The sequence below is a fragment of the Panthera leo genome, chromosome A3 (assembly GCF_018350215.1).
Source record: "Panthera leo isolate Ple1 chromosome A3, P.leo_Ple1_pat1.1, whole genome shotgun sequence".
Classification (NCBI taxonomy): domain Eukaryota; kingdom Metazoa; phylum Chordata; class Mammalia; order Carnivora; family Felidae; genus Panthera; species Panthera leo.
Window position 1 is genome coordinate 4,846,499 of NC_056681.1, and position 18,043 is coordinate 4,864,541.

The 18,043-nt window shown below is 55.8% G+C and overlaps 1 protein-coding gene across 1 annotated transcript; it reads left to right on the forward strand.

Moving 5' to 3' along the window:
• The first annotated feature begins 6,538 nt into the window (after positions 1-6,538).
• Positions 6,539-16,144, forward strand: APCDD1L (APC down-regulated 1 like). The gene is made up of 3 exons (XM_042930098.1): positions 6,539-6,696; positions 9,487-10,039; positions 15,398-16,144. Exons 1-3 carry the CDS (start codon positions 6,539-6,541, stop codon positions 16,142-16,144), a joined length of 1,458 nt encoding a protein of 485 aa, XP_042786032.1.
• Positions 16,145-18,043: the final 1,899 nt, after the last annotated feature.

The following is an 18,043-nucleotide window of genomic DNA, read 5'->3' on the forward strand; positions in this document are numbered from 1 at the left end:
AAAAATGGTTGATTCCAGGGCAAGGGCAAGGAAAGTACAAAATGAGCCTGGAAGATCTTCCGGTGCCAGAAAATGAGGAAGTGCTCACAAAAATGACCAGGGCATATAGAAAGTTACGCAAGAGCTAAGTTGAAGGATCTCCCAATGACCAAATCAGGGACAATTCAGCAACAACATGAATAATGATAGCAATGGATTGTAACCTACAAAATCAATATATCCGGGTTCATATTAATACAAACAACAACTGAATAAAGAGGTAAATGGGAGAACAGACAGTGCTTCCATACAGCACGATTCCAATCAATAAACTCAGAAGCTTTGGTGGAACTAGAAAATATCCATTTGGAAAACACTACAGTAATAATTGCTGTAGGCAAGAATCATCAGTGGTCATCAATGGATGCTGAAATTAGTGGAGGTTAAAGTATAATGAAAAACAAGATATTTACATTATCTCTAAGTATATGCCCATACAATAATTATTAACTACAAAGAGAAAAGTAGTAATTTAACAGTGAAGAAACCTGGCGGTCAGCTCCTTAAACAAATAATCAGAGTGAGCATCACCGGTATTGGGACAAATTGACGTGACACCAGGTGTCTCCTGGGGTGTTGCGCTGGCAGTCACACAACATCACCTCTATGGCATTCCGGCCAAAACTACATAGGCTGAATTTAATCATGAAGAAACTTCAGACAACCCTCAACTGAGAAACACGTTATGAAATACTGGCCAGCGCTCTTCAGAATCAGCAAGGTCGTGAAAGACAAAGACCAAAGAAGTGTCTCTGATGAAAGGACACAAGAGGCGTGAAAAATAAATGTGATGGGTGATCCTGAACCGGATCCTGGACCAAAAAGGAGACACTGATGGGACAGTCAGTGAAGTGTGCATAGGGTTTGTAGATTAGTTACTGACATTGTTATCAATATTAACGTCCTGGTTTTGATCAAGAACTATGTCTGTGCGTGATATTAACATTTGGGGAACTAGGGGAAGGGTATGCTAGCACTTTCTACTGCTTTTGCAACATTTTTGTGAGGCTGAAATTATTTCAAATTGAAAAGTCAACAAATAAAAGTAAATAAAAAACAGAAAGCAGGTAAATAGTTGCCAGGCGCAGCGAGTACCACACAAAACAAAGGGGGAATGGAAAAGAGGAGAAGAGGGTGTTTGATATCAGCCTGCCGGGGATTGCCATGTGCTCTCAGACCTCACTGCAGAGGGAGAACCCAGCACAAAGCACATGGAACAGTGCTCTGGCTAAGGAACAGCATGTACAACAGCCCCGAGGCAGGAAAGTTGCATCCCTCCTCTTTGCTAGGAACGCCCAAAAGAGAAATACGGTGGCATCTGTAGGATGACACTGGAAAGACAGGAGAGAAGCCCACGTGTAGATGGAGGTGAAAACTGAAGCGATGTGTCTACAAGCCAAGGGACGGCTGGAGCCACCTGAGGCCAGAAGATGCCCGAAGGATCCTCCCCTCCAGCCTCCGGACAGAGCATAGCCCTGCCCACACCTTGACTGCAGACTTGTGGTCTGAGGGTCTGACAGAATAAAGTTGTGTTGGGTAGGTCTCCCCGTTTGTGGTCCCTTGTCAGAGCAGCTCGAGGACACACAGCCACTGTCCTTTTGCATTTCTGAGGTGCCGTGATGAGTTAACCTCACGCCTGTCCCCCTTCGTTTTGTGCACCTCCCTCGGGCTGTCTGTGAGTCATTTATGCATTTACTTATTAAATGTTATTTACTTTGAGCATTTCTTAATATTGTAAAATCAAGCACAGACCAACCCCCTTTTAAAATTCGGTCTTGTCCTCGACAATGCGGACCGCACAGCATGGGTTTGCTACGGTAACTGTGGCTGCTTTTTTTTTTTTTTTTTTAATTATTATTATTATTATTATTTTAACATTTATTTATTTTTGAGACAGAGAGAGAGCATGAACAGGGGAGGGTCAGAGAAAGAGGGAGACACAGAATCTGAAACAGGCTCCGGGCGCTGAGCTGTCAGCACAGAGCCCGACGCGGGGCTCGAACTCACGGACCGTGAGATCACGACCTGAGCCGAAGTCGGACGCTTAACCAACTGAGCCACCCAGGCGCCCCGTGGCTGCTTTTTAACACCCTCTAAAATCTGCGCACAACCATGAGGGTAAGAAATGTTCACAGCCGCACCCAGAATCAGCTGACTCACCTCCCAGAACCTCAGAACAAGCCAATTAGGACAGGAAGAAAGACTGCTTTTCTGTTGCTTTTTGCCCCCAAAAGAAGGATCTCTGAAGACCTGATACTTGTCTGGCTACAAACCCCTTTTCATTCAGGCCCACTCTTATCGTGCTCTTTAAAGAAAACACGGACGGGGGAGCTGGGTGTGAAAGTTCTCTAAGCCTTCATTTTCATCCGCACAATGAGGATATAACCACGTCCTCTGAAGACCGGATGAGAAAAGGGCACAGATTGTTAACAGCATTTCTATGAAATACCCAAAATAGGCAAATCCGTGGAGACAGAAAGCAGATTAGTGGTTGCCAGGGTTTGAGAGGAGGGAATGAAGAGTCCTCACTGACGTGTACAGGGCCTCCTTTTGGGGTGATAAGAACATTCTGGAACTAGACAGCAGCAATGGTTGCACAGCATGGTGACTGACCTAAATGCCACTGGATTTTACTTGTACACTTTGAAACGGCTAAAATGATGAGCTTCAGGGGCGCCTGGGTGGCTCAGTCGGTTGAGCGTCCGACTTCGGCTCAGGTCATGATCTCACGGTCTGTGAGTTCGAGCCCCACGTCGGGCTCTGTGCTGACAGCTCGGGGCCTAGAGCCCGCTTCGGATTCTGTGTCTCCCTCTCTCTCTGCCCCTCCGCCACTCGCTCTCTCTCCTTCAAAGATAAATAAACGTTAAAAAAAAATTGAAATGGCTAAAATGGTGAGTTTTAGGGACGTTTGGGTGGCTCAGTCAGTTAAGTGTCTGCCTCTTGGTTTCGGCTCAGGTCACGATCTCACGGTGTGTGAGTTTGAACCCTGTGGTTGGGCATGGAGCCGACAGTGGGGAGACTGCTTGGGATTCTCTCTCTCTCCCTCTCTGTCTGCTCCTCTCCCCCACTCACTCTCTCTTAAAATAAATAAACTTAAAAAGAATAATAAAGTGATGAGTTTTATGTTAGGTGTATTTCGCCAAAATCTATTTATTTTTTTTTAATTGGGAAGGAAGCATCTGCCTGGGGTAAGTGACACCATCTCCGAACCTGTTTCCTCATCTGCAAAACGGGGGCATCGGCAGAACCTACGTCACGGGTCGTCGCGCGGATTATACCACTGGGTCTGTAGATGTGACCGGCGGGTACAGCACACTGACGGGCTGCTTCCCCTGGGACTGCTGGAAGGACTCACCACCATAATGCAGACAGAGCAGCTGGTCTGCAGACGTGTGTTCAGAAGAGGCTTAGCGAGCCTCCTGCCCCCCTTAAGGCCCCCGGCAGGCTCTGTACGGTGTTGGCCTCTGTAGGCTGTTTCTGGCATTCTGACTCACGACAGCACATCAGCTCGGAGCAGATCATATTTTAAACCCCGGTAGCTTGGTCTGAGCAATCGGGCGCTCTGGATGTAATTCTGCAGGTAATTTGAACGATGCTATCTAATTTCAAATGTCCCTGCTCTTACGAGTGCGAAGGCAGCATAATTTTTAATTAGTGGGTAAACAGTAAATAATGGATGGCGGTAAGTGGACACCACTGTTAATTAAAAACCCATGGTTGATAAAAATCAATTTGGCCCATGCATTGAACTCGGTCTATCAGGTCCCCGCGAAAAGTTGTGCAACCGACCCACGGCACCATCTGCGTTCAGCTGTTCCTTTCGCTAAGACTTTTTGGTGGGGGGGGGGGGGGGGGCAGACGAGGTCGGGGGAGAAAAAAAACAAAAAGCTACCTCAAAAGCTGCAACAGAAAGCCCTCCATATATTCATCGGTGACTGGTTGATTTCATGTTTGCGACCTTTAAATTGAAGCTTTGCAAACGGCCAAGAGGCGACGTTTTATGCGCCACTCTGGTGCGTTCGCCACGAAGGTCTCCGGTTTGTGTGTCGTGTTTTGCGTGTGTCTGCTCCGAACACAGTTGGGACTTCATGGCTTCCCTAGATCCTAATTTCTCCTAGGAAAACAGGACAGACTAAAACACGCTCAGCGGGAATGTGCCCTCTGAGGACTGGGGACAGAATTTAACATCAAGGGCCATCTCTTCTCGGTACCTTCAGAGAGTACAGGGCGGAAAGGCTTGTTTTCTTTTGAACAGAAAACATTTCTTCCAGAAACAGAGCTTGGTGGAGACAATGCCAACATAACCTTCAGGGCCCGTCCGCTGATTTGCTCTGAGACATAAGCTCGATTTTCCGGCCAGGCGGGTAACACCGACCCCTTCGGTTCTTTTCTTCCCTCTGCTTCCACGCAGTCTCCAAATCAGCACTGTCAGACAGGGTTTGCTCACGCTGCTGATGTTTGCATTAACCGCAGGACTGAATCCAGGGGCCCCGGTGTCCCCCGATGAGGCCGCTCGTGGGAGCAGGAGGAGGTTGGAGGTGCTGACTCGGATGTGAACCCTGGCTCAGGATTCCTGATAGGGTCACGCTGGCAACGTGGCCCAATTCCAGTGCCCGCCCACCCACGCCCCGCGAGAAACGAGATGTGCCCCAGTTAATACGGAACTCCCCACGAGCCTCTTCTTCAAGACTCCCCTTGGTATGGCCTGAGAGCCCTCCAGCAGCCCCATGTGTCCATGGGGGGCCATGTCAGCCCCAGTTGGTAGGGTGGTTGTTTTCATTCCTCCTATTTAGTGGGTTAAAACCCATAAATCAGCTATAGGACACACTGGGAATATAGCAAGGACGCAGTGGGGCATCAGCATTTTCATCCACCCATCCATCCATCCATCCATCCATCCATCCATCCATCCATCCAGCAAATTCATCCCACCGAGTCTTGAAAACAGCCCCTTTCTCCTTGCCTGTGATGCAAGACGGCCAATAGTGAAACCAGCCAGCCAGAGTCTGACCACATGGGTTTTGTCACATTTGGGCAGCACGTGCCCCTGTGCAAGCCAAGCCCAGCTCACCCAGCCTGTCTCTCTGCCCATAAGAGGAGGCTGATGCTGACGCCCGCCTCCGAGGGCCGTCACGAAAGTCAGGCAGCGAATAAAACCCGCGGGGGGTGACACTCGGTTCACAGAAACTGTGGCTGCCATGACTGTGGTCACCAGGGCGTCACCTCTGCTTTCTCAGCTGATCTCGGGGGATCCCAAGGGTCTCCAAATGAGACCCCGGGGCCTCCAGGAAGGGAGGACTCTGCTCTGCCTCATTTTCCTGAGACGCTGCAGAGGCGCAGAGAGTTTGGGGGTCACGCGCCCCATCGGACGGCTGCAAAGGGGCTGGTGTGGGACCCCCAGGCCTCCCCAGGCCTGCCCTGGGGGGGTGCCAGGAAGGTGTGGTGTGCAGAGGAGAAGGGGGCGGGATGTACCTTTCGTCTGCTTTTCCACTCCACCATCGAGCCTTCCTGGGGCCCCTGGGCCGTCAGGGCCCGGGTCCCCCGCTGGCCCCCCATCGCGTGGGCCCCAGGCTCGGTGGGAGGAAGTGCCGTTGGAAAGCCCTGCCGCGGGAGCCGGCCAGTGGGTCGAGGCCGGCCGCCCCCGGACACGGCCCGTTGCCGTAATAGTTGGACGCTGCTCACCGCCCAGCTTCCCACACATCCCACCATCTGCGTTGTGTCAAGCCCGGCCCTCTGAGTGGAGATGACGGTTTCTGGAGAAACCGCTGCCCTTCAGCAGCCGAAGGCCCCGGGGCGCTCGCCTCAGGACAGCAAGCAGGAGGGATTTTGAACAGCCCCGTGGCCAAGCCTGGCTTGTCTCCATAAGATGAGCACATGTGGGGGTCCCTCGGGAGGATCTGAGGCCCCCGCGGCTCACGGCCGTCCTGCCTAGGCCTCCGATTCTTCCCCGGCCCCGCCGTCAGCCGGACGCATCAGCCCGGGCACCCGCCACAGGCCTGCACACGCCCGCTATGTGCCAGGTGCCGGCGGGGGGGCCCGTGACGCCCAGACGGACGACACACGGGCCCCACCAACCAAGGAGGGCCCGTTGTGCAAGTGGCCTCGACAGGCAGGTGGCCGTTCTGGCCTGCTCCGTGGGGCAGAGGTCAAGGAGAACCTGGGCTCTTCGGTGGACCGGGCGGCACCCGTCTTTGGAAGATCTGGGCTCCTGGGAGTCTGCTGTGTCGCAGCAACTCTCAGAGACTTTCCAGCGCTGGGACCTGGGGTAATCCCCCTCCAGGAGGCTAGTACTCCGTGGCGGTCACGTCTGAGATGCAGGAGACGATGGGTCCAGAGGCCGATTCTAGGCACCCTGATTTGGGTGCGGCTGAGGGGGAGCTGGGCACCCTGGGGAGAGGCCAAAGCCAGACTGTGCCTGGCTCTCTGCTGTGGCCCAGGATGGGTCGGGGAGGCGGGCAGGGCGGGCAGAGTCTCTGCAGGGAGTCGGGACCACTAACGCATGTCCGTCTGCTTTGCAGCCCACACGGCAGAGGCGACTGGGACGGGAGGGGACAGCCACCTACACTGGGAGCCTCGCTGCCAACGGCCCCTGCCCAACAGAGCACCCGTCACGGCACTGCTGCCCCCACGCCTCGATGGGCCCTGGGTCTCCACTGGGTAAGACCCTGAGATTTTTCCCTGATCGCAGGCCCCCGGCAGGGAGACCTCACCCTCCCTGAGCCTCAGCATCCACGCGGCGCGGCTCGTCCAGTGGTCCGAGAGGCTCACCAGCTGTCAAACGCGTGGCTTTGCCCGCCCCCCTCCACAGAGCAAACCTGGTAGGCAGGGCCGTGCTGGGCATCCCGTCCCAGCGTGAATGAAACCCACGTGAGCGCCTGGTAGGCAGTCCTCACTGAGTGCCACCTACGCGCGAGGTCTGGGGGAGCCACGGCGGGAACAAGCCTGAACGCGGCTAACACAGAAATCAGGGACGTAAACTTGAGACGGCACTAAGCTCCGTAACGAAGGAGACGAGACCAAGGATGTGATAGCCAGGGATCTGGGAGGGCTCTCTTGAGAGTGGTCAGGGAAGGCTTCTCAGAGGTGGTAAGATTCAGCTGAGAGTCCTGAGGCAGGAAGCAGCAGGCGAGAGAGGGCCCAGGCGTCCCGCGGGTCTGTTGAATTCTCTACCTTGACCGTGTCGCCTGGCGTTTCAGAGGCCCTGTCTGCTGCTCTGGGGCAACCGGCTTTGTGCCCCGCCCTCATCAGTGGGGCGTGAACCCTGCAGTCCTCCCTCCTGGGTGAGGGAGAAGGCAGTGGCCTCCTCCCCACCTAATACATCCCTGCCTCCCCCGCCATCCCTTTTTGGGCCAGTCCTGCTCCGGGGTCAGGGACTGGACACTCCATGTCCCCCATGCACCTCGTGGGGTCAGGGAGAAACCCGACGGCCAAACATCTGTTAGCACTCTGGGCGGAGGGAGGGGACATGAGCTCCGTAAAGCCACTTTGGATGCACTCCCAGGCTCGGCCCCGGCCCCGACTCCAAGACCCAGGTGAGGTCCAGGCGCCACCGGCCCGGGTCACTCTGAGATAGAACTGGGGTGTGGGGAACATCAGAACTGGTTGCAGGCTGCTTCTGCCCTGAGACAACGGCATTCCAGGACAGTTCTTCTAGAAAGTTCTAGAACTTTCTTCCAGAAAGTTCTAGAACTTTCTTCCTAGAAAGTTCCTCTTCGTGCCCTCTAGACAGGCTTTGCTGCTTCCTGGGGGCAGTGCAGGGAACAATCCAGAGTCCGGGAACCACTGAGGTATCCGCTGTGGCCTGCTGCACCCCATTAGGCAAATCTCCCACCTCCGGCCCCGTCTGGGATGCAGGTGAGGACAGGGCTGTGGCCCACGCTCAGGTGGATGAGTCACCCCTCTCTGTTTTTAACTACCTCCTGTACTGGCATCTCCTTACCATTTTTCTTTAAACCAGCTTGCTTTTGTTTACCTAAATATATTCATTTCTTTTTACAGCTTTATTGAGGTATAATTGGTATACAGTAAACTGCACACATTTACCACGCACTATAATTATTTTTAACGGAAGCGTAATCTCACTGTGGATAGGGAGAGCACAGCCACCTGCCATAAATAGGAGGCAACTGTAAAAAGAAAGTCAATGAAAACAAGACAACATAATTAAATTCTCACTGGATTCGTCGCCTGCCTCAGAGTCTGTTCTCTCTGGGAGAAAAGGGAGGTTGGCGTTAAAGACACGTTAGCTCCAACAGGGACTTTCTCCTTCACGTAATCAGAAAGACTGAAAGAAAGGAAAAGGGAACTGTTTGCGTGCTGGGTAAGAACATGTTTCCTTTGCGCCATCAGCCTTGGTCTGAAAACTCTTGCAAAAATAAGAGTATAGATGGTGTGAGCCATGCGAAGGGGGTACGTGCCTGCTCTTTCGTTCCCCCCGGAACTCATCCAACGTCCGCCCCATCTGAACCCTCCGCGGCAAAGTCTGAACCGCGAATCCAGGGTGCGGCGGTGGGTCTAGGAGCCATTTGGGTGCCCTCTGTGCTCAAGGCCACCCCGTGCTAGTTTTCACCACCAGCAGAAGAGCCGCGGGGGACGGCCACCCCCTGTTCTTGGTGAACAAAGTTTTACTGGCACACGATCATGCCTCCTCCCCGACCCCGTTTCCTTATGGTCTCTGGCTGCTTTCGCTCTAGAGACCGCCTGGCCCACACACACACACACACACACACACACACACACACACACACACACACAAAACCCACAAATATTTATTATCTGACCCTTCCCAGAAAAAGTTCGGTGACCCCTGGTTTAGACCGACAAACGTGCCACAGACACGGATTACACTCGGTCAGGGGACTCAACCTAGCGAAGGGGAGACCGAATGTAAGTGCCCATCGGTCACGATTCACTGAGTGAGGCCCCAGGGAGGGGCCGTGGGGTGCCAGGCTCCGGGCCAGGTGCCGGGGACCCAGTGGGGGAAGGACGGACAGGCCACGGCCTCCTGCAGCTCACAGCACAGGGCTCCCCAAATGCTGCAAGGGAACCTCTGTTTCCCAAGCACCCCCCAGGCACTGTCACCGTGCTTCAGGCTTCCCGGAGGCCCTGACGGTGAGTCTGATGCCTCCACATCACAGAGGAAGCAGCGGGGCATTGCCCGCAGCCACTGAGGGACGGAAACGAGATTGGAGCCCGGGCCCTCTGGCTGCAAGGCCGGCACACTTCTTGGGCCAGTAGGGATCCACAGGACCCACCGGGACCCGTGCCGCAAGGGAGGGTGTCCGCTGAAGGAGGCCGCAGGGCACGACGTGGCGGGGCCGCTGGGCTGCAGGGTGGGGCTGAGACCACGCAGGGAAACTGAGGCTGCAGGAGCCCAGCCCAGAGGGAGGCGCTCGGCTCAACGCGCTGGTTCTCACGGCTCTGTCCGACCCCGTCTCTGTCCGACAGCTGCGAGGTGCGCCCGGGGCCCGAGTTCCTCACCCGCTCCTACACCTTCTACCCCAACCGTCTCTTCCGAGGCTACCAGTTCTACTACAGGGACCCCTTCTGCCGGGAGCCCGCCCACTCCTTGCTCATCAAGGGCAAGGTCCGCCTGCGCCGGGCCTCCTGGGTCACCCGGGGTGCCACCGAGGCCGACTACCACCTACACAAGGTGGGCATCGTCTTCCACAGCCGCCGTGCGCTGCTCGACGTCACGAGGAGCCTCAACCAGACCTGGGCGGGCCAGGACTGTGCCCAGCGGCTGCCCCCGGCCCGGGCCTGGCTGCCCGGGGCGCTGTACGAGCTGCTGAGCGCCCGGGCCAAGCGGGACTGCACGGAGGCGCTGGGCTTCACCATGCACGAGCTCAGCCTGGTCCGCACGCAGCGCCGCGTGCAGCTGCAGCCCCGGGCCGGGCCCCGGCTGGTGGACGAGCTATACCTGGGGGACGTCCACACCGACCCAGTGGAAAGGAGGCACTACCGGCCCACGGGCTACCAGCGCCCGCTTCAGAGCGCCCTGGTGAGTCCGGGGCCCTGGAAGGGCGGGCACTGAGCCCCAACCCAGCAGGGCCTCTATGGTCCGCTCCCTGCCTAGGACCCTCTCCGCACCCCCACTCTGGCCTGCGTGCCTCAGGACATCTGCACATGCTGCTCCCTCTGCCTGAGACACCTTTACTCGGGTCTTTACGGGGCTGGCTTCTTCCAAAAGATCCGCTCTTCAGCCTGTCTGTGTCGGACCCTCCTGACATCTTTCTTGCGGGTCCCAGAGGGTCCCCTTCTGCCCTGCTGGCCATGTGGGCTTGGGCAGGCCTCTCTCAGTTCTCAGATCAGATGTGCCCTCCAATCCCCACTCTGCACACTTTCCAGCGCTCAGCTTGCCCTGGGCTACATGGTTTACTTGTTACCCGCCTCCTTCTCCTCTAGAAGTAGACGTTCCGCAAGGGTGGGGTCCCACTCTCCAGTGTCGCCACACGTGGCCCAGGGTCTGGCGAACCGTCGGGGCCACTAAATGCTAGTGAAGGAACCAGGGAGAGGTCAGCCCTTCTCCAGGGCTCTGCTGGACAGCCGCACAGCCTGTGGAGGGCAGCGCTCTAAAGCTCGGCGTGGACCTCCCTGTTGGCCTAGAGCCAGAGATGTTCATACTCAAGTCAGGGGCAGCAGCCGTTCTGAGGCTGACTGTTCTCACGACGCCGACTTGAGACGGCATCGTCTGGGCACCTTCTGAGAATGCAGAACCTCAGGTCTGAATGCAGAACGTCAGGTTCTGTGGGTCCGGGGTGGGGCCTGGGGTTCTGCCTGGGGTTCTGCTCCCAGATGGCCCGTGGACACCCCCCCACCCCCCCACTCTGGGCAGGAGATGGCAGTACCAAGGGACCTGCCCTGTGAGACCCGCCTCCCCCGCCCCAACTCCAGCGTGAATTTCACTCGAGGTGCTTAACGTACATTTTTAAATGAAGCGGCCACAAACAAACCGCCCCCATTTGGGGCAGATCCCGGTCGCCCTTTCTTGCCTGCTGAGCACACGGGCAGAAAGAATCTGAGTTTCATTTGCAGAATGGACTCTCGGCAGGGAACGCAGAGCCTGGCCAGCAAGGCGCGGGGAGGCTCGTGACTTCTCCAGTGGGGCTGGTGAGGCCTAAGGACCCCTCCTCAGAAAAGTGTTTGTAGAAGCATAAAATAAAATACAAAAGAATTTAAACAGAAACCGATTCTACTAAAATAGTTGCCCAAGCCTTAAAGCATTAATTTGTAACACGGGAATACTAAGAACACGAATTCTTTATTCTCCCTAATTGGGTGTAAACGATGTTCCCAGGATCTGCAACACGGTTACCAGGAGGCCGGCAACAAAGTCAGAGGTCCCGGGGTACAGGGGTTTGCTGCCTACACTCACAATTACAGAAAAGTTCACTTTTATTAGGGTTTATTGAAAGCGAAGTCAAGGTAGGATGCCATGGTGAGAATGTCAGTACAAGGTCCCCAAGGAATATCTTTCAAAAGTGAGAACAGGGCCGCCTGGGTGGCTCAGTCAATTAAGCGACCGACTCTTGATTTTGGCTCAGGCCATGATCTCACCCTTCATGAGATCGAGCCCCGTGTCAGGTTCTGCGCTGACAGCTCGGAACCTGCTTGAGATTCTCTCTGTCTCCCCCTCTCCCTCTGCCTCTCCCCACTCCTACATACCCACTCTCTGTCTCTCAAAATAAATAAATAAGCATTTAAAAAAAAAACCCAAACTGGGAACAAATAGATTGGATGGATGAGTTCAGGAGGTCCGCCACCAAGTGCTCTCTGAGCTCTTAGGCAATGCTCGCATCATTCAGCATGTATTGAGTGCCTACTGTGTACTCAACACTCACGGAACGAAAGCAGATGGGCAGTGTCTCATCTCTGGGAGCAGCTGCTTGCCAAAGTACCCCAAAGGAGGGCACTAGGGATGAGCCCAGCTGCCCTCCTCTCCTCTCCCACCACCTCCTCCCAAGCCAGGATCCGGACAGCAGAGAAGCGTGAGAAGTTCTCATAATCAGAAAATCAGCCCGAGTTCTTTTCGTGATCTCAAAATTATTCCCTTTTTGGCAGCCAATGTTCTAGGCTGGTCTGACGTTAATCCTACTTGGAGAGGAGAAGGCTCTGGCAGTGGGGTGATTACTGGTGCCCACTACCTCATTAGGAGGGCAAACGGCTCTGAATACAGAGAGGACGGACCCCCGGGGCACAGAAGATGACAATTTTCAGGTCTCCCCAGGCAGGACTCTGGGGCCGCAGACTCCTGCCGTCCTGCTGCCTGACCAGCCAGCGTGGCCAATACAACCTGAACGGTGACTGAGAAACAGATCAGGAATGTGGGCACAGGCAAGCAGTGCCAGATGCACAGACATTAAATTAGATATCCGCTCACCAACTGCCCCCTCCCTGGGAAAAAAAAAAAAAAAAAGATCATTTCAGAGAAGAAAATGCTGCAGATAAACCCCCAAGGAACGAATTAGTCGTTACCTTATGCTCTCTGGGGCCCAAGCTTTGCCCAGGACCCAAACCAGATGGTAAACATAACATTTTTAGAAGTTAATTTAAAACCAATTTGATCCCCAAATTCATTGCCTGGATGTAGAATCCTAATCAATCAGCCAACACTCGACCAAAATCATCTAAGCCTGCTGTCACCTCTGGGGGTTAATTAGAAACTGTTATGTGCTGTTTGAGAGATAACTTTATGTAACAGGTTTGAACCAGTAAGAGTTTGGCTTCCGCACAAGCGTGAATTCTGCTGGCTGGGGCCTTGTGTATTAACACGTGCCACTCCAGACCTCTGCAGGATGACGCCACAAAGGTTTTTCATTTCTCTTCCCCTTCAAGCGCAGCAGAGGAGGAAATGCCTGTTCTCTCTCCTCTCTCCTCTCCCACCTGAAAGGCTCACTACCTCTCGATTTGTTATGCAGAACACCAGTTGCCCCAAATTACCAAACAGCATCCCCAGTGTCCTGTCTGCAGAAGATTTGAAGGGAGCGGGGGAAGAGCGGGGGAGAACAGCCCTGGTGTTATTTTGATGTAATGCATCCTGCCCTGTCAATCCCCATCAGTGTGACAACAGTCCGAATGTGGGTTAAAACGCCTAAATTCGACCCTTATCAGCCAGCGTTCCAATTAACCGGCCCGGCAGCTAAATACCCAGCTTGCTCATTTCTGTCCGTCACATTTCTGCAGCCATTCGCTGGCATTTCAAAGTGCCTTCCCGTCCTCTGCCCTCACGTCAACATCCCCCAAGCCAAAAATAATGCAGGTTTCCATATTATGGAAATCGAGGCAAGTTGAGGTCCCTCACAGACACAAATAATAAAAGCTGCTAGGGGCGCCTGGGTGGCTCAGTCGGTTAAGCGTCCGACTTCAGCCAGGTCACGATCTCGCGGTCCGTGAGTTCGAGCCCCGCGTCAGGCTCTGGGCTGATGGCTCGGAGCCTGGAGCCTGCTTCCGATTCTGTGTCTCCCTCTCTCTCTGCCCCTCCCCCGTTCATGCTCTGTCTCTCTCTGTCTCAAAAATAAAATAAACGTTAAAAAAAAATTTTTTTTAAATAAAATAAAATAGGGGCGCCTGGGTGGCTCAGTCGGTTGAGCGTCCGACTTCAGCTCAGGTCACGATCTCACGGTCTGTGAGTCCGTGAGTTCGAGCCCCGCATCGGGCTCTGGGCTGATGGCTCAGAGCCTGGAGCCTGCTTCCGATTCTGTGTCTCCCTCTCTCTCTGCCCCTCCCCTGTTCATGCTCTATCTCTCTCTGTCTCAAAAATAAATAAACGTTAAAAAATTAAAAAAAAAAAAAATAAATAAATAAAATAAAATAAAATAAAATAAAAGCTGCTCATGTGGCAGATCTGAAAACGAAAAAAGCAAAAAACTAAAAACAAACACAAAAACCCCTGTTCTTAATCATCCAATATTTTCTTTCTAAACGAGAACTCCCGAATGCCGCTTGTGTGGCATAAAACTCACCCAGCAGCAATCTGTGCAAATTGTGTGTGTGTTTGCAAGAGAAAAAAGAAAAAAAATGGAGCTGACTTCCCAGCTGGGCTCTCAAAGTGCCCCCTCTTTTCCCTGGCCTGTCCTGCCCGTGCCCCTGGCCTGAGGTTCCCTCCTGGGATGTCTGCCAGTCCCCAGTGTCAAGCCTTGCTTTGACAAGCGGTCGCTCCCAGGACATTTACCTTTGAGAATGATGCTCTGGATCAAATTCTGGGCAACAGCTCCCTTCCAAAACAAAACAAAACAAAATGAAAACAAATGCACAAAAAACCCCACACCAGGATGTCTATATCTGGTTCCTTTTTGGCCTCAACTGAGCCTCTTTCCTCCAAAATGCAGCCTGAGTCCTTCCCCACACGTGGATTTGGCATCCGTTTCCTGTTGACGGGTTTTACTGCAAGCCCAGCTCGGGGACTCTGTAAAGCAGGGACCGTCTCTGTTCCACGGTCTCCTCGGTGAGACTCTGAGCAACGGGCAGGAGTATTTTCGTGGCCCTGACTCCCTGTCGCCACATGTGCTTTCTAAGGGAGGGAGAGAACGATGCCCACCTTCCCGGGGGACGTTTTTGAAGCAAAAAGAGCGCCTCTTCTCCACCCCGAGGTGGAGAGGGTGCGGCTCCGAGGAGGGTGAAGTTTTCAGTCTGGAAGGGACGGGGAAGAGGCTCCAGACGGCACGGTCCAGCCCGTCTCCGCCACGTCCGGGCTGGGCCGTGGGCTCCCGGAGCTCCAGCAGCTTCGGCCAGAACACGTGGCGGTTGCCCGAGCTGGGCCCTGCACAACGCCTGGCACTTAGGAAGCTCCTAAAAGTGATGGGGGGAGGGAGGGGGTTAACAGTGAGCCAGGAGAAAGGCCACAAACTCCAATGGCCGAATCTCAGGACCAAGCAGGCGGGGTGTGGGACAGGAAACCTCCAAATCCCAGGGCGTAAGGCACCTCCACTCTTTCTGGCTCATTCACCCACGCGTTATGTGGCTGCTGTGAGCCCGGCCCTGTGCAGGGAGCTGGGAACAGAGTAGCCGCGGGCCTCCGGGCTCTCGGGACCTACCCTCCAGCGAAGGGAGGGGGAGGGGTGGAGAGAAGAGGTGTGCCATCTGGAAAAGTGTCGCTAAGGCCTCCCGGAGCCGAGAGACTCGGGGGGACAAGGAGCAGCCAGCCAGGCCAACACCGCGGGGGGGGGGGGGGGGGGGGGGGAGGGGCAGCAGGTGCGGAGGCCCAGGAGGGGGCGGAGCTTACGGAGGTCCCAGGAGGGCAAAGTGGCCGTTGGCACGGGAGGCAGGGAGTGACGGGCGGGGCCCGCGATGCCCCGGTGCAGGGTGCGCCCCGACGCCCCGTCCACGTCGGACACTCACCGTTCTCCTTGCCTTCTGCCAGCACCACGCTCGCCCCTGCCCCGCGTGCAGCCTCATCGCCGGCTCCAACGAGCACCACCCGCCCGTGCTGCCCCCCCAGGTGGCCCTGCCCCTGCGCCTGGGCGGCCGCTGGGTCAGCCCCGGGTGCGAGGTGCGCCCCGCCGTGCTGTTCCTCACCAGGCTCTTCACCTTCCACGGGCACAACCGCTCCTGGGAAGGGTATTACCACCATTTCTCGGACCCCGCCTGCCGTCAGCCCACCTTCACCGTCTACGCAGCCGGCCGTTACACCAGGGGCACGCCGTCCAACAAGGTCCTCGGGGGCACCGAGCTGGTGTTTCAGGTCACGCGGGCCCGGGTGACTCCCATGGACCAGGTCACCACGGCCATGCTCAACTTCTCGGAGCCGAGCAGCTGCGGGGGCCCGGGGGCCTGGTCCTTGGGGACCGAGCGCGACGTCACAGCCACCAACGGGTGCCTGCCGCTGGGCATCAGGCTCCCCCACGTGGAGTACGAGCTTTTCAAGATGGAGCTAGACCCCCTCGGGCAAAGCCTGCTCTTCATTGGACAAAGGCCCACGGACGGGTCGAGTCCCGACTCCCCGGAGAAGCGCCCCACGTCCTACCAGGCGCCCCTGGTGCTCTGCGACGGGGTGTCCGGGCCCCTGCTGCGGAAGCCCGACCTCAGGGGCGCGGGGCCATGTCCCCGAGCGGCCCCTCTCCCCGCCCTGCCCCTTGCTCTAGGGCTGGCCCTCCTCGAGTGGCTATGAAATTAACGTGTGACCTGCAGGCCGCTCCTCTGGCCCCTCGCCGCCCCGGCGGACTCCCTCGGGGCGCAGACCCCTCCATCCATCGGTGAGGAGGTGCCCGTCCCCCGCTCGGCTGTGTCTCCGCCGTGGAGAGCGACGCGGCCCCGCTGCCCCCCGGGGCGAGGCGGGGGGGGGGGGGGGGTGAGCACCCGAATCCAGGCGCACCTGCAAAGCCGAGGACACCACGGCGGGCAATTCGACGCGAGCGCTGACCACGAACCTGGGCGCCGCCGCGGCAAGCGCCCCGCGTTTCTGAGCGCTCGCTCCGGGGTTTCCCGGGCGGGTGGAGGACAGCACCCCTTGTCCCGTCCTCGGCCTTTTGGGGGACCGGGAGCGACATTCCGCACGGGGCCGGGGCTGCTCGGCGGGGCCCGCGGCTTGTGGGCTAAAGACGATTAATCCGAATTTAGCGAGACAAACTCAAACCGCAGCCGTGAATTCAAGATGCTGCTTCGGGCTTTCGGGTACGTCGCAGCTTTCTGGAGGAGGGCCGGTCTCCTTGGGGGCGCCTCGGCTCTGACTGCTGGCGCTTGCCTGCACTTGCCCCTGGGTCTGCCAGCCGGGGCCTCGAGCCGGCCGCACTGCGCAGCCCTCCGGGGCCAGCGCTCCCCGGGGCCCAGAGGAGCGCCTCCCGCGCCCGCACCAGGCTGGCTGCTGGGGGCAGGTCTTTGGAGGAACCCGGTTTCCAGCCTTTGAGAGTAATTAATACTAATGATCGCGGTAACACCGGCCTGCTCTGTAATTAGCCCCGCACAGGCGTCCTCTGTTCTCAAGGCTCCCTGTGCTTAACTGACAAGGAGGGAGAGGAACCTCCGAGTGTGTTTTGGGGACCATCCCAGGGAGAGGTCAGGGTCACCGGGCTACGTGGCAACTTCTGGAGAAGGAGGCAGCTTGCTCGCCGAGTGATGTCCTCCTCTGCCTGGGGGGGGGGCTGTCATCAAGGTGGGGGGAGGACACAAGGCCCCTGCCTGTGTTCCCAGGGCCTCGTCTGTCTACTGCGAAATTAACTAGCATCCTGGTGGGCTCAAGGGTTTCCGGACTCTGTGCCTGTGATACGCCCCCTCCTTCCTCCCCCCGATTCCTATCTCTGGCTCTTATCACAGATCTTGAACAACAATTGTCTGTGAGGCTAATGATGCTTTCAGAGCAAGCCCCTGTCTTCCGTGAGATTGTGTGGGGTTCCATTAGCCCGCTGAAATTGCTCTGACTTATCTACCCATTCTTCTTCAACAACAACAACAGCAACAACAAAAATACAAAAGAAAAGAACCCCACCAAGTTAATATTCTCTGTAGGTCTCGCAAAACTAGAAGAGTTCCTGGTGTATTTACCGAAGTACAAAAAGTAATTAAGATTATTTACGGTCTCAGACTGCTCGGGGTGGGGGGCTGCGGTTCCCCGTGGGGAGGGGGGTGGGTGGCGATAATGTGTCCATGGCTGAGCAAGTCTTGTATCCGAGGCTTGAGGCAACCATGACACCATTTATCATCAAATTTGAATCTTTTAATAAAATTAAACAGCCTGAAAAATGTTCCTGCTGGTTATTAAAGTCAACCAAGGGGATTATGGTTCTAAAGAAAGGAAGCGAAGTGAGTGTCTCCCAGAGAATGTGTGAAAGAGAATAAAAGCAGTGGAGGTGAACTCTGGCTCTCTGTCATGCTACTTTGGTTCAGGCTACCGCCCTGCCCTGTTAAAAACTCTCCAGGAGCTTCCAGCGCGCTCAGAATAAAGTCCCAGTTCCTCGGCCACTGATGTCCGCAAGGTCTGGCTGTGCATGCCCACATCCTGGCTGCACGGGCCTTCCTTCTGTCTCTCGATCACAATAAACCGTGCCCTACCTCCGGGCCTTTGCATGTGTCA